Genomic DNA, 14,944 nt, shown 5'->3' with positions numbered 1-14,944 from the left:
CCAATCCCTTTTTCTTTTCTATGGTCATTTTTAATTTGCCTGTTTGCTTTCTACAGAGAGAAAGAATGCATGGGGTTGGGTAGGTGGGAAAGATGTGGGAGATGAAGGAGGGAAAACCATGATCAGAATATATTGCATACAAAAAAAAAACTATTAAAAAGTTATTAGTGGTAACTGTTAAAGGCAGTGGTAGTGCATGCCTTTAATCCCAGCACTCAGGAGACAGAGGCAGATGGATCTCTATGAGTTCAAGGCCAGCCTGGTCTACAAGAGCTAGTTCCAGGACAGGCTCCAAAGCTACAAAGAAACCCTGTTGGGCTGGAGAGATAGCACTGCCTGCTCTTCCAAAGGTCCTGAGTTCAATTCCCAGCAACCACATGGTGGCTCACAACCATCTGTAATGAGGCCTGGTGTTCTCTTCTGGCCTGCAGACATACACACAGACAGAATATTGTATACATAATAAATAAATAAAATATTTTTTTAAAAAAGAAACCCTGTCTCGAAAAACCAAAACCAAAAATAAAGTTATTGATACCATGTCCAAAAAAAAAAAAAAAGAAAGTTTGATTATATGTTAACCTCCGAGTCTCTTACAAATTAGAGCAGCCCCTGAAATAACTTTCTAGGATGAAAATAAGTTACCAGGGTCCAGGCACAGCTGGAGAGCTCACAGGAATTTTGTGGTCAAGGTGCTGATAATACCCAACAAGGTGACAGAAAACTCTGTAACAGACTATAAATGTAAAAACAGGCCAGATATTGGTGGCATACACCTTCAATACCAGCACTTGAGAGGCAGTCTGAGGCTAGCCTGGTCTACATAGAGTTCCAGGATAGCTGGAAGCTGTTATACAGAGAAAAGTTCTCTTTCTAGTAGCTGATGGCCAGGGACCCCCGATGCCTTACAAATCACAACTAGAACTGGATGTCAGTCCTTATTGCTGAAGACATCACAAGCTATGTTGTGGGGCCTGGTAAGTCTGGAAAGGGCTGGGCTGGAAGGTTCCTCCCGTTAGCTGGCTTTCACAGCACCAGGTGCATTGCAGGCTTCTGACAAATGGCTACCAGTGATCCTTCTCAACTGTATACAGGCAGCATGCTAATGCCAGTCTTCCAGGCAAGATGTGCTGGAGATGCCGGGCGGTGGTGGCGCACGCCTTTAATCCCAGCACTTGGGAGGCAGAGGCAGGCAGATCTGTGAGTTCGAGACCAGCCTGGTCTACAAGAGCTAGTTCCAGGACAGGCTCCAAAACCACAGAGAAACCTTGTCTCGAGAAAAAAAAAAAAAAAAAAAAATGTGCTGGAGATTCAACGGTCACACACCTGTTATAAGAGCATCAACTGCTTTCTAACTGGACTGAAGGCCTGCTCCCCAGCAGGGAGCCCTCAATCTGTTCTAAATGTCTGTGCTGGGGAAGTCCTAGCTCCCGAGATGATTGCTGCTGTAGGCCTTGGTCAGGGAAGCTGCATTTTTTAATGGGCAATGCTTACAGCAGAGACTCATGACTGTTGTTTTGGTCTACTGGCACAATGCCCATTCTCAAAAAGGGGCTGGGGAAAAGCATAAGCGCTGAAGAAAGGGTTGGGTAACTGGGGAACCCTGTTCAGCATGATGTGACTGACCATGACTGTCCTAAACTGCACAAGACCACCACAAGGTTGAATCCACCATTACCTCATGGAAGCAGGCAACAGGAAGCTCCTCCCCTCACAAAGGGGAGTAAGAGGTTAACAATGCTGAGGTGCTGTTATTCTTGGGTGGTAGAACTTCCTGCAAGGAGTACATATTCCTTGGGCTAATTGTTTCTTTGGTCTCTTGTAAGTGCTCTTCTGGGTGCTCTCTCCCTTGGGAGAAGACAGGCAACACTGCCCATCCTCCCCTGCTCCCCGCCCACAGTCATCCCCACTGCTTCAAGATAACACAAAAGAGGAAACTCGGAATGGGACTGAAAGCCCTTCCCTGGAATAAAACATACACAAAGTCTCTAGCATCAGCTAGGTGGGACTTAGCACCAATGGCAGGAAGGTGGCAGGGTCACCAGCAGGCCACAGGAGGGTAGAATGAAGGGAAGGAGAATTAGGGCAGGGACCACAGTCAGGTGTATGGCTTCAGCCCAGGACCCTTGCCCAGAAGAGCCTTATGACCTGACATACTGGCCAGGGACACACTTGATGTCATCAGTTTTATTCGTTTTCTCTCTTTGAAAATAAGAGTAAACATACAATATATAGTTTCTATTTATATGTAGTAGATATAATTACTGCAGGGGTCAGACGCTATCCCCAGCCACCCAGAAGCAGTTTCTCAGGCTGGTCTTTCTTTGTGGAGGGAAAGAAGTGTGCATGACTGCCAAAAGCAGAATCTTTATTATCAAACAGCAGCGACAGGAAAACCTACCACTGTTAGACACGCTGAGACTGGGGTGCCAAAGAACCCACGGGAGCCCCACCCTGAAAGCATTTCCACGGCCACTTGTTCCACCTTTCGCCCTTTTTCTGTTCTAAGAGCCCTGGACTCACAGAGGGGACACCAAGGAATGTTTTGTAGGCAGTGACCATCCTCCAGGGCACGAGGGAAGAGAACTCCAGACGGCTCTGGACCACGCAGGCAGTCACAGAGCACCAGCTGGTGTGCATGGGGTGGATGGTGCTGGCCCAGGTTGCTCCTTTGGGCCCATCTCTGCCCATCACATCTGGCCCCACCAGAGTCCCAAGGCTGTGACAGAGCTGTAATATTGGCACCCATACTCTACCCAGAACAGGCTCAGTGGGGAGACAGGGCAGGGATCAGGAGCTGGGACTCCGAGGGGAGTTCCATGCTCACCCCCAGGCAAAGGGAGAAGGAAGAGCACCCTGTGGCCTCCTGTCCAGCCTCTGCTGCTATGCTGGCTCCGTTCCCTTTGATCCCACACCAGCAGCAATGGAAACCAGCCACTGGAGATTCACAGAGACCTCACTCCAGGAGGGGGCAGGGCCCTGCTCCGGGCCCTCAGGATCAGAGAAGCCTCCTGGGTGGTCAGGAGCCCACCTGGCCTTTCCCCAAAGAAAGGAGGAGGTACTGCCACCCACAAGGGCTCCACGATAGGGCTGGCAGAATGCTGGGGTGGATGCTGGAGGGACTTCAGTTCTTGAGAATAGTCTCGTAGGCCTGGTACACATGCTGGGACACCTCTGGTGCTCGGCACTTCAGGGACAGCTGCAGGAAAAGGAGGGCAGGGAAAGAACTTATCCCTGGGGCTCTTCAGTAAAAGGATGGGAGAGAGAACTGGCACCAGATGGAAAAGTGAGCTTGTATATGTGCGTGCATGCATGGCAGGGTGGCAGCTCAGAGCGGGACAGATGTGAGCTAAAGCAGAGGGGGTGGCCCTAACAGTCAGCTGGGTGGGAACCAAATATACTTGCAGCCCCCACACCTGCTGTCAGTTCTGCCACCAGAGCCACTGTCAGGCATGATTCACGAGCTGTCAGGAGTACCCAGATCCCACCCCCCATTCTGGACCTCCAACCACTGGAGGTCTAGATCAGAAGCGATTCTGACAGGCAATCCTGGTGGGCAGGGTTAAGAGAGAGCAGGTCTCTGCTGGGGACTGCAAGGTGTGTGGGGCTTGCTCTGGCTCCTGCACAGGAAGCAGGTTTATGCAAGAGCACCTCAGTACTGGTTGAGGTCTTAAGTCTTGAGACTCTGGGCAGAGGGGATGGAAGCCAGCCAGCCCACCCTTCCACTTGAGAGCATCAGATCTGTCTGAGGCTGCAATTAGGAAGGAGTGGCAAGTAGAATTCTGTAATTCAGCAGCAGTAGCCACAGAGGGGTCCGTGGGCCTCCTTTTAAGGGCTCCACATACCATGCACATGGAAGTGGTTGGAAAGTCCTGGTATCGGTGGCCACCATGCACATCTGCTGGGCCTTGGGAGCATAGCATTGTGTTTAAGCAAGGCCAAGTTACAGAGGGAAGCAGAATGCACTGGGGTCAGACCAGGAGATGAGGCATGCGCAATACTGCTAGGAAGGATGAAGGTGGGGCAGAAGAAGAGAGAAGCAATCTGCTAACCTCCAAGTCCTGTACCATGGCACCAGCAGGGAAGGTGGCCGTGCAGCAATCAAGAGGGAGATGTAAATTACCACCACCTCAGTTAAGGTCACAGCCCACACACCAGCACCAAGGTCACCAGGATTGGGAGGTAGTGTCTACAGGGCCACACCTACCAGGCAAGGCTGCCAGGGGGAAGCAAAGCCTTGACTCTGGGCTTGGGAACAGCAGTGGGGTTTACAGAATACCCAGACCGCCCTGAAGGTGTCCTCTGAGGGCTCTGACTTAAGGTCAGAAGTATGGGCTGCTGAGAATCAGTGTTGCTCTGGCCAGGCACTCATACGGCAGAAGGGCAAGTTCAAAGAACCAACTCTCACAGCAGACTCAAAGAGACCTTGGCACAGTGACGCCCATCACTGCCAGGGCAGGGAGGTCCAGGGGCTCTCACCGTGAAGTTGGGGTTGCCTGGTTGGATGCGTAGCTCTGCCAGCACCCAGATGCCATTGGTCAACTTTAGAGACTGGTAGAGCATGTCCTGGCCCTCCACATTCCTCTTGGCCACGGTGAAGATGTTACTGCTTTGCAGCTTGTTGCTTGCAGCCTCTGCAGGATCAGATGGCCATGGAAGGCCCACACTCAGTGGGTACAGGGGAGAGGATGAGTGGAATGGGGGGGGCAGGGGAGGCCTCACCTGTGTTGAGTGGGCAGTCTCTGATTTGGAACTGTGCTTCATTCTCATTGGGAATGTCTTTCCACGTGGCCAGGAACATCTGCCGGTCTGCAGGGGAGGAGGGTGGGGTGAGAGATAGACCCTGATAAACTGTGGCCCCAGCATCACATGACAGGAAATGGGTCTGGTCTCCAACGTGCCACCTGGAAGCTGAGTGAAGGCACTGGCTCCTCCACAGTTCTATCTGCTTCAGCTCAAAGGACACAGGCCTGTTCTCGAATGCCCTCTGCTTCCTGCCTCTCCTCTCCTTTACCCTACATCTGACCGCATCTTCTTCCCCCTCTGTGCAGCCTGCTCTTTAGACATGGCTCTGTGGCAAGGATGAGGAGGTGCCACACAGCCCAGGCTGGCCTTCCCAGGGTTCTGGCCCCAGCACTGAGGAGACAGACACCAGGTATGGTGGCCGACCTGGTTCTCTGCAGTCCATGGGACAAGCTGAAGGATGAGCAGCAGGGCTCACAAGTGAGGTGGCACAGGCCACCTGCAAGCCAGAGTCGGGGCCCCAGGATCTGCTGAAGAGTCCACCATTAAAGCAAAGCTGTCTTGTTAATCCTTATTGCAAGCACTAGCCTTCCCAGGTTCCCTAGCTGCAGTCCTTTGCACACATCCCCAGGGCCCTTCGCAACTCACCCATCTTCCCGTCCTCCACAAAGAGGACATGCAGTGGGTACAAGGTGCTGAAGTAGAAGACATCAATGTTGTTCTTCACAGCCACCTAGGCATGAGGGTCCCCAGTCAGTCCCCAAGGCTTGATACCCTGATTCCTGGGCTTAAACCGCCTCTGAAGCCCCAAGTAGGGTATCCTAACAGGCTTTCTCATAGAACCATCCCTTGTAGCCATGCCCTTTGTTCCCAGGTTCCATCTGCGTCCAAGAGCACAATTCTCTATCAGGCCTTTTACAGATATGGCTAGCAACCATCCCAGGACCAACTGAGCAGAAGCAGGGTGCTGGCCCTGTGGGGACACACCTGAAGGTTGTTCAGAGGCTCCATCTTCATGACTGAGCCCACTGTGTTGAGAGGCAGGGAGAGCTCCACAGTCTGGTTGGGACTGAGTGGGGCGTGTACTTGGAGTGGTGCAGCAGGAGCCAAGCCAAAGCTGAAGGAAGAGAGAAGCCTGACCTTGGTGGCTCACAGAGCTAGCAGGCACGTTTTCTCAACAACACACAGTACAGGCCGTATGGGGGACGGAGGGCAACGAGGAGCCAGGAGCACCCACTACTCATTTTCAGAGTCTTTATCTCATCTTTTGCTTTCAGGGGCGGCTGACTGGCTGGCAGGCCCACTACCCACCCACTTTCTCAGAACTGCTCCCTCACACAAAAGTGACTCAGGCCTGGGAGGAGAGGCAGGAGGGAGATACAGAGCGCTTCCAGTGGTGGGATGCTAGCTTGGAGCTGTGATTTCTGACACAAAACTGTTCTTTGGGCAGTGGAGGAGAGACCTTTCTATTCTGACTGGTGCTTTGGAAAGTGACTGCTGAGTTTGGGCAGGGGCTCACCTATTACGATTGAACTGGATGGCGAAATCTGTCATGACCTGCAGGGCCTTGTTAGTCAGCTGCAGGTCCATGGAGATGGAGCCAACCTGACGGGTGAAGGTGCCGGAGATCTCCAGGCCCTTGGCCTTCATGGCAGGCAGCCAGACCTGTAGGGAAGAAGATGGGAGGGGCCGTGTGACTCTTCCCCACCCCAAAATCATAGCTGGCCCCTGAGACCCTTTCTTTCCTTCCTAAGAGCCTTCTGATCGACCTGCCTCCACCACCATAAACAGTGATGATAAATAAGCTAATCCTGGATCCCACCCAGGGCCAGCACCATAGCATAGCTATGTATCAGGGTAGTGGAGGACAGGCAGGACATCTTCAGAGGTCATAAAAGGCAATACCAAGAAAGACTGAAGAAAGATGAGGAAACAGGTGAGCCTTGCCAGTACCATGACAAGCCAAGGTCAGAGCTGAGTATCCAACAGCATTCTGGATCCTGGCCACAGCCTGACCTCTACTTGGCTGTTACAGACTGTCCTTTCATGCAGGAGATATGGTTGGTCTTCCACTGAAAGAAACTGGCTGGATCACAGGCAGCACCAATGAAGCTCTGGCCTGCCAGTGTCCCGGCTGTCCTCAGCAGGCTCAGGAGTGGAATGTCTGCATCAGGATCTTCCCCACTGCTCGCAAGGAGCTCTTTAAGGAAAGGGTTTTGCTGCTCTGTCTACACCTGTCTCAGAGCCCAGTGTGGTGCTGCTGTGTACGGGGCACTTACTAAGGAATCAACCCTGCCTGCGAAGGACAACCACGAGTGTCACCCTTCGGATATGCAGGGGCCTCTCAGGCCCCTTGGTAACAGAAGGCTACAGTTCTAGTAGACAGCTTCTACAGTGCCCCAGTGTACATGGCCCTCAGGCTATAGACGCATAACTATATCTTAGGTGCTATTCACATTCATTGAGTTCTGAGAGGTCTTGATCTAAATGAACAAGAAATGAATCCAAGAAATGAGTTGTTAGATCATAAAGGTGGCCCAGTGGATAAGCTACATCTGCCCTCAGGGCTTCCACTTCTCAAGGTACCATAGTTTCACCCAGGTGGCTGCCCAGATCTCTTTCCTCTTTTTCACAGCAGCTGGACTTATCTTGTAAAATGCAAACATGGTCACGAACCCCTGGAAAATCCTTTCCCACCTTGTACTGGTATTCGTAGTCTGGGTTCCTATTCCAGGCTTATCTTGTTCCTCCTCCCCAAGATGTCTCACTTGCTGTCTATTGGAAAGCACTTCTCTGTCCCCACCTCACCTGGCAGGCTCTGAGCACCTTGTGTCCCCCGGAACAGAAACCACCAGCACTGAGTCCCCAGCCAAGGCATAAGGTGTGAGAGCACTCAGAGAGCTGTGAAGCCTACCCTAGGCTTGGCGCCCACAGACCAGGCACTGTTACTCTGTCTTAGCAGGCCTCTTGTGCTTGCAGAATTGGTCCTCGTCAATGTGGACTCAGAATCTTGAGAAAGTCTAACAGAATTAAATCTCACTGGCTGGCTGAATCCCTCAAAGAAGCTAATCCATGCAGACCAACTTGAAGTTTTCATATACAGGAGCTCCATGTGTAGGGCACACACTTATCTATGAAAGGTGTGTATGTGGGGTCTTGTACAAGGACAAACAACCCCAGCAGCAATAGTGTTATAAAGGAAGTACAGACCACCGGCTACTGTTAATGAAGGGAGCAGTGACTAAGGAGATGGAAGTCCTGTCCTGTGGCAAGGACTCTTTGTCCATGAGCCTGCCTGACTTCTAACCCAGCCCTCACAACTCCTATCACCAGCACTAAGTGTGAGCAGGCACATCATCTCTACCTGACTAACACTGATGTCATCAGTTAAAATCAATACACACATACAGCCAGGTGCTGGCGCATGCCTTTAATCCCAACACTTAGGAGGCAGAGGCAGGTGGAACTCTAGAGGCTGAGGCCAACCTGGTCTACAGAGTGAGTTCCAGGACAGCCAGGGCTACACAGAGAAACCCTATCTCAAAAAAAAAAAATAAATAAATAAATAAAAATAAAAAAATAACCGGGTGGCTCATGCCATTAATTCCAGCACTCGGGAGGCAGAGACAGGTGGATCTCTGTGAGTTTGAGGCCAACCTGGACTACAGAGTTAGGTTCAGGACAACCGGGGGTACACCGGTCTCAAAAAACCCCCCAAAACAAACAAACAAAAAAAACAATAATAACAAAAAACCTTTACACATGTGGAAGACTAGCCAGCTCACGCTTCTCATTTCTGGTTGCTGAGTATCCAGTGAGTACCAGACTGCAGGACTCTGCCCTGTGACATCAGTAGTTTTTGTTTTGAGATCTTCTTGCCTTTTAATGCTGGGATTAGAGATGGGTACCACTATGTTGCTGTGGAAATTACTTTAACTATGTAAAGATGTATTACCTTTGTTTATGCTGCATTTGCTTAATGATGTAAGGATGTATATTTAATTATGTAAAGATGTGTTGTATTTGCTTCACCTTACCACCTAAGACACCCGATTGGTCTATTAAAAAGCTGAATAGACAATAGCTAGGCAGGAGAGGGATAAGTGGGGCTGGTGGGCAGACACAATAAGCAGGAGGAGAAATCTAGGCAAAAGAGAGGAGAGAAGGAGGAGAATGAGAAAGAGAGGGATACACTCGGGGCCAGAAGCCAGGCAGCTGCCAGCCAGCCATGAGTAGCAGTGAAATGAAGATATGCAGAAGGAGCAGGGCAGTGGTGGCGGACGCCTTTAATCCCAGCACTCGGGAGGCAGAGGCAGGAGAATCTCCATGAGTTCGAGGCCAGCCTGGTCTACAAGAGCTAGTTCCAGGACAGGCACCAAAAACTCCAAGGAAACCCTGTCGCGAAAATCAAAAAGATATGCAGAAGGAAAGAAAAGTAAAGAGTCCCAAGGCAAAAGTATAGATAAAGAGAAACAGGTTAAGTTATAAGAGCTAGTGGGACAAACGTAAGGCGGAACATTCATAACTAATAAGAAATCTCTGGGTTATGATTTGGGAGCTGGTTGATAGCCCAAAAGAAAAGGCCTGCTACATTATGTCTTATCGACCAATTCTTTTTTTTTTTGGATTTTCGAGACAGGGTTTCTCCGTAGCTTTTTTGGTGGCAACAATCTGTTTAGTAGGCAACTAAATGTGGTATTCTGTATTCTCTGGTCCTGCTGACTGTGACTTGTGACCTTAGAGAAAATATAGCTAGGCATGGTAGCTCATGTCTACAATCCTACAATCCTAGCCCTCTGGAGATCGAGGCAGGAGAATTGCCACAAGATCAAGGCCAGCATGGGACTTCATAATGAGACCCTGTTCAAAAATGGAAGGCATACAAATGTTCTCACTTTGTAGCATAGTGACAGAGAAGTTGAAGATTAGGTTACAGTGTCACTGACCCGCATTTAACGCCAGATTCTGTCACTTACCAGCTATGTGGCCACAGTCAAACGTACTCAAGTTTCTCAACCATAAAATGAATAACAGTAACATATGGCTGTAGGAGGACCCAGTGGGCTGCTGCTGTGGAAGGCTGGTGCGTGCCTGGCATCAAGCCTGCAACTGCAGGCGGCAGAGCTCTTCTCGGCTGAGGTTGTGAGAGAGTGCGGCCCTGGCCGTCACTTCTGTAGATGAGGCCAGGTCAGGGAAGCACAGAGCTGCTTACACCCTCATCGCCAAAGACCTCTATGGGTGGGCCTTGAAGCTCTCCAGGTGGGAACCTCAGAAAAGGAAGGTTCAGCAGATATGGCCTCTGACCTGTGTTGTTAAAGGATTAGGCCATATATGTCCTTGTGGAGCTTCTCTGACACAGGTTAACATGACCCCCACTGTGTTCTCAGGCACAAACACTTACGGGCCAAATTTAGTTGTTTTCACCGACCCTCCAACGGCTCCATCGCAGGACCTACTACACAGCTGCTCACATCAGAGCAGCCTTAGCCCCTTCAATATCCTACTACTCCTACTGCTGAGAAAGTCTGTGTGCTCCCAAAACTGCTGTTGTTGTCTAGGCTCAGAGGAACACCCTGATAATCTCCTTTGGGCTCTGTGCGACTCCACCCATGCCTTCCTTAGGGCCAAAGCTCAAATCAAACCATTTCATCATTCAGTTTAGAACTCTCCAATGGCTATCACCGAGCCTGTATCATGAGCAAGACTTAGTCTGGCTTAGCTTTCTACCTCAAAACTCTCTAGTCTAGCAAAATGTCTTGGTGGGTGATGATACCCTCAGGAGCACACTGGGTACTGTGGGCCACGATCCAGGAAGCATGAAGAGGTTAGGAGGGTGAGGTCCTATGTTTTGGGGACCGGAACATTCTGCTGTGGAACAACTCCAACTCTTCCACATCCTTGGAGAGTTCTCTGCATACTTTACGTATATAGAAATAAATCAACAGAAGTTCCCAAGCCTGCTTTGTGTCTGTCTGTCTGTCTTCCTTTCTCTCTCTCTCTCTCTCTCTCTCTCTCTCTCTCTCTCTCTCTCTCTCTCTTTCTTTCTTTCTTTCTTTTAAACAGGGTCTCATGATATAGCCCTAGGTGGCCTGGCACTCACAGGGATCCGCCTGTCTCTGCCACCAAAGTGCTGGAATTAAAGGCATGTGCCACTATGCCTGGTGATACTGAACTCCTGATCCTCCTGCCTCTACTTCCCAAGTTTACATCAGAACACCTGGCACCTGTTCTGTTAAGAACTTTAGAGTCAGCTGTCTGTTCAGAAATTAAGAGTGCCACCAGCCACACCTTCATGCTAAACTACCAATGCTACCCATGCCTGTCATGTCACAATGACAACACACTGGCATGTCTTCTAGGGCAGATTTCCTTCCTTTTGTCTTCTTTATTTTTTTTAATATTTATTTATTTAGTATACAATATCCTTTCTGCGTGTATGCCTAAAGGCCAGAAGAGGGCACTAGACCTCATTACAGATGGTTGTGAGCCACCATGTGGTTGCTGGGAATTGAACTCAGGACCTTTGGAAGAGCAGGCAATGCTCTTAACCGCTGAGCCATCTCACCAGCCCCCTTTTGTCTTCTTCATATACTGATGGAGACATGTGGTTATTTTTTAATTTCCATTTTAATTTCTATCCTGTGTAGAACCATCAGTTCCCTTTAGAGAGAAGATGTTTTGTGTCCAAGACACTGAATCTAACAGTACAGAGAACTGGTACTCTGACAAGACCAGGTATTCCCTCCTCTACAGGCTTTATCACATGTGCACTCCCCATCTTTGCTCAACAAATGTGACTGCCAACTAGACAAGGCATTGCTATCCTAGACAGGCCAAAGCAGAGGTGTCAGAACGTGAGGCCATGGCTAGAGCACAGTAAGAATGAAAGACTGGTGACAGAGGGCTAACCCTTCATCCTCATGGCCCATCCCCCGGTGCTGTGGGAGGCCTTACCAATCCCAGTTCAGTTCCCCTTCTCAGTTCCTGCCGGAGGGACTTACTGCTTTGGGAGCTACATAGGATCCTGAAAGGGTGCCCACGCCACTGGTCAGGTCAAAGAGGTCACTTAAGCCACTGCTGATGGGTGCTCCAAGTCTGGCTGGTGCTGCTGCTGTTGTCACTGCTGCTGGAGGTGCCCCAAAGTTGGTGTCTCCAATCTGGCAAAGAGAGCAGAGACATGCATGAGAGGCAGGGACATTAGGGGCCCATGAGGAACAGTCACCTGCTCTTTAGAAAACAGTGGGGGTAGGAACAGGACCACCTCAATATCAACTTTAAGTTGCAAAAACAAGACAAAGTAAGGTAGGTGGAGAAGAGAGGCTGAGCACTCCTGAGTCCCACAAGCCTTGAATCTCAAGGAGTGACCTCTGAGAGAAGACCCAACCCATAAAAGGGGGAGTCAATGTTCACTGCTAGTAGGAGTAAGCTAAGCATAGAGGGGCTCTCCTTTAGGAGAGCACACGGGCTGAGGGCTAGCAGTCCTTAGGATGACAAGGCCTCACTGTCATGGAGTGGTTGAGGACACTGGACCACCAGCGAGGCTTAGCACAGATGAAGAACTGGTGAGAGGGTTGAACCGTACCCCTTCAGGCTCATCCCCCATCTCCAAGCAGAAGCAGGCAGGGTGAAGAGACAGGCAGCGACATGCAGAGAGAAAAGCCAGAAAAGAACATGAGACAAAAGAGAGAGGTTAGTTAAACTGTGGTTCTAGTCGGGATAAGTATGTTCTGAGGCCCAGAGTCCCGACCCTTTGAGGGATACTACTCTTCCTCCTGGCTTTAGCCTGGCACCCTCACACCCTATGCCACATTTTTTCCCCTTGTCCTAGGACCTCTCATGGCCAGACTACTAACACCAAGGAAAAGGTTCAGAAGCTGCCTCTGCCCAGCACCATTAGGTGTCTGAGGAAGGGCAGAGAGACCCTGGGCCAGACTTACCATACTTCTTTCTTTCTTTTAATATTTTACTTGGTGTTTTGCTTGTGTGTATGTCTGTGTGAGGGTGTCAGATGCCCTGGAACTGGAGTTACAGACAGTTGTGAGCTGCCATGAGGATTCTGGGAATTGAACCTGGGTCTTCTGGAAGAGCAACCAGTGCTCTTAACCACTGAGCCATCTCTCCAGTTCACCACAGAGCAAAAGGTGGTTCTAGCCCTGACCTTGCATGGAGGTCTGGCTAGGCTGTTCTCCCTAGCTTGTGTTAGCCTGGGTCCTCAAAGCTAGGGACATCCTAACAGGATGCAGGTGACTCAGCATGGAGCTGCCCAATCACCACTAGGGCAGCATGAGCATTCGACACAGCCTCTCGGCTGATGACAGCACAGAGGGGCATCAAAGCCTGCTCATCTGAAGATCATTAGTAACAGCACCTGGGGGCTAGGACGTACCAAGCTGTCGAGGCCACCACCAAGAAGGTCCACAGCTCCCATCTGCACTGAGGAAGCGGCCAACGGTGGGCCACTCACTGGAGGCCCAAGGTCCAAGTTGAGGAGGTCACCTAACAGGTCACCCTGGGCAGGGATGACATCTGGCTGATCACCAGAAGGTCCTCCAGCAGGGGCTGTCTCAGGGCTCTCTGTGCTCTCGCTCCTGTTGGGCACAGAGAGGGGTCAGGTAAGGTGGAGGTATCAGTGTCCCAGGAAGGGTAAAGAGATGTTTGTCTCCAAAATCCTTCCCTAAGTCAGACACTATCCTCACTGTCCAGAGGTGGGGTGGGGATGGGGTGGCTTCTATGTGACTTGTCTCTGCTTCCCTAGTCCACTCACCTTGAAGCTCTCTATGTGGTGAGCCAGATGTGCACATTCTGGCTCATGCTAAAAGGAAACTAGACGCCAGGCCCCTGAGAGCAACAGAGGTGGTGGGAACAGGCTTTTGGAACTAGAAGTCAGCTCTGCTAGCCGTGGGGTCCTGGACTGTCCACACTCTCCATAGCCATTATCCTCACCTATTAAATGGACACTTTGTCTCGATGGGGTCATTCAGTGGACACCTAGTATATAGTTCAGTATTGGCAGAAGGTGGCTAGAGTCCGAGTTTGCTTAAACTAAGGCCTTTCCAGGGACCATTTTCTAAGGCTTTCATGCACGTTGGCCAGCTGTACTCACGAGGCAGTGCGGGGTGGCAGGCTCTTATGCACCACTCCTCGGCCGCCCTCCACAAAGGCATTGGGTGGCTTGTGGTAGACAGAAGCTAGTGTGCCAATGTAGCAGATGAGTTCATCTAGCAGTGTAGGCTCAATAAGGTCCGTCTCCTCTGAAATGAGGGGCTTCTCAGCCAGTACCACCTCTTTGGCAGCTACAGGATCGGTGGAGAGCAGGCGCCAGTAGATGTAGCCACGGTCCCGAAGGTCTGGGTTGTCTGAGTCCTTGTGGGGTGGAGTTGGAGAAGCCTGTGTAACTCCTTCCCAGATGAGAGAAGGGGGCCCTTCCATAGACCAGCCTTAGCATTAGCATCTAACAATTGTATTTTTGTTTTATTTTTTTCTTTTTGTTTTGTTTTTTGAGAGAGGGTTTCTCTGTGTAGCCCAGGCTGTTCTGGAACTCATTATGTAGACCAGGCCTGAACTCACAGATTTGCCTACCTTTGTCTCCCAAATGCAGTGTAAAAATGCGTATCACCATACCTATCTCAAACAACAATTCTGAACATAATCAAAGGCTTGCTTCTAAGCCACTTTAAGGGGCATATCCTAGCCCTCAACTTTCAGCTTGTCTCCTTGGTTTCCTAATTCAAGTCTCCAATGCCCTACCTACCTTTCAGTGAACCTTCCAGCAAACCTTTTGGTCCCTACATACCCCCTCTCTTCAGTTTCTCCTGGTGATACCACCCCATGTGGATCTCTGTGACTCTGACTCCCAGAAGTCAGGGGTCTCAGGCTACTCTGGCATCAATTCCCAGAGATGCTACCCTTGAGGGTGGGGTTAGAGACTGGCTCCCAGGAATAAAGCTTTTTTTGATGCAATGTGAGGAGTAGCAGGGAGGTGGGGCACTACCTGAGTGGCCAAACTGAGGACCTGCTGCACCAGCTCCTGAGTCTCTGTTGGCTTCTTCAGAAAGAGCTTCACAATGGCTGTCAGTAGCTGTAGCTGGACCTGCAGGAGACAAGGCAGGAGGGTGGGGTAAACAATACAACGAGGCTTGGTGGGCCTGCTTTTCAGGAACTTGGAGCTGGGCATTATATTATCTGGCAGGTAGGGCTCACC

At 50.4% G+C, this 14,944-nt stretch overlaps 1 protein-coding gene across 1 annotated transcript in view; it reads right to left on the bottom strand.

Annotated features, from left to right (window-relative positions):
• Nucleotides 1–2,172: 2,172 nt before the first annotated feature.
• The window catches only part of Ap1b1 (adaptor related protein complex 1 subunit beta 1), a 54,039-nt gene continuing 41,267 nt past the window's right edge, over nucleotides 2,173–14,944 (bottom strand). The window contains exons 12-21 of the mRNA XM_050140982.1: nucleotides 14,735–14,833; nucleotides 13,847–14,106; nucleotides 13,130–13,331; nucleotides 11,745–11,900; nucleotides 6,263–6,408; nucleotides 5,731–5,860; nucleotides 5,392–5,476; nucleotides 4,723–4,809; nucleotides 4,480–4,634; nucleotides 2,173–3,199 (exon numbers count right to left, since the gene is read on the bottom strand). Of these exons, the coding sequence (XP_049996939.1) occupies nucleotides 3,125–3,199; nucleotides 4,480–4,634; nucleotides 4,723–4,809; nucleotides 5,392–5,476; nucleotides 5,731–5,860; nucleotides 6,263–6,408; nucleotides 11,745–11,900; nucleotides 13,130–13,331; nucleotides 13,847–14,106; nucleotides 14,735–14,833 (1,395 nt within the window). The 3' untranslated portion in view covers nucleotides 2,173–3,124. The remainder of the gene's footprint in view (nucleotides 3,200–4,479; nucleotides 4,635–4,722; nucleotides 4,810–5,391; nucleotides 5,477–5,730; nucleotides 5,861–6,262; nucleotides 6,409–11,744; nucleotides 11,901–13,129; nucleotides 13,332–13,846; nucleotides 14,107–14,734; nucleotides 14,834–14,944) is intronic.

Source organism: Alexandromys fortis, unplaced genomic scaffold, assembly GCF_014885135.2.
Source record: "Alexandromys fortis isolate MF-2015 unplaced genomic scaffold, M_Fortis_MF-2015_v1.1 scaffold_7, whole genome shotgun sequence".
NCBI classification, from domain to species: Eukaryota; Metazoa; Chordata; class Mammalia; order Rodentia; family Cricetidae; genus Alexandromys; species Alexandromys fortis.
Note: the sequence above shows the minus strand (reverse complement) of the source record. Positions and strands in the feature narration are given on the sequence as shown.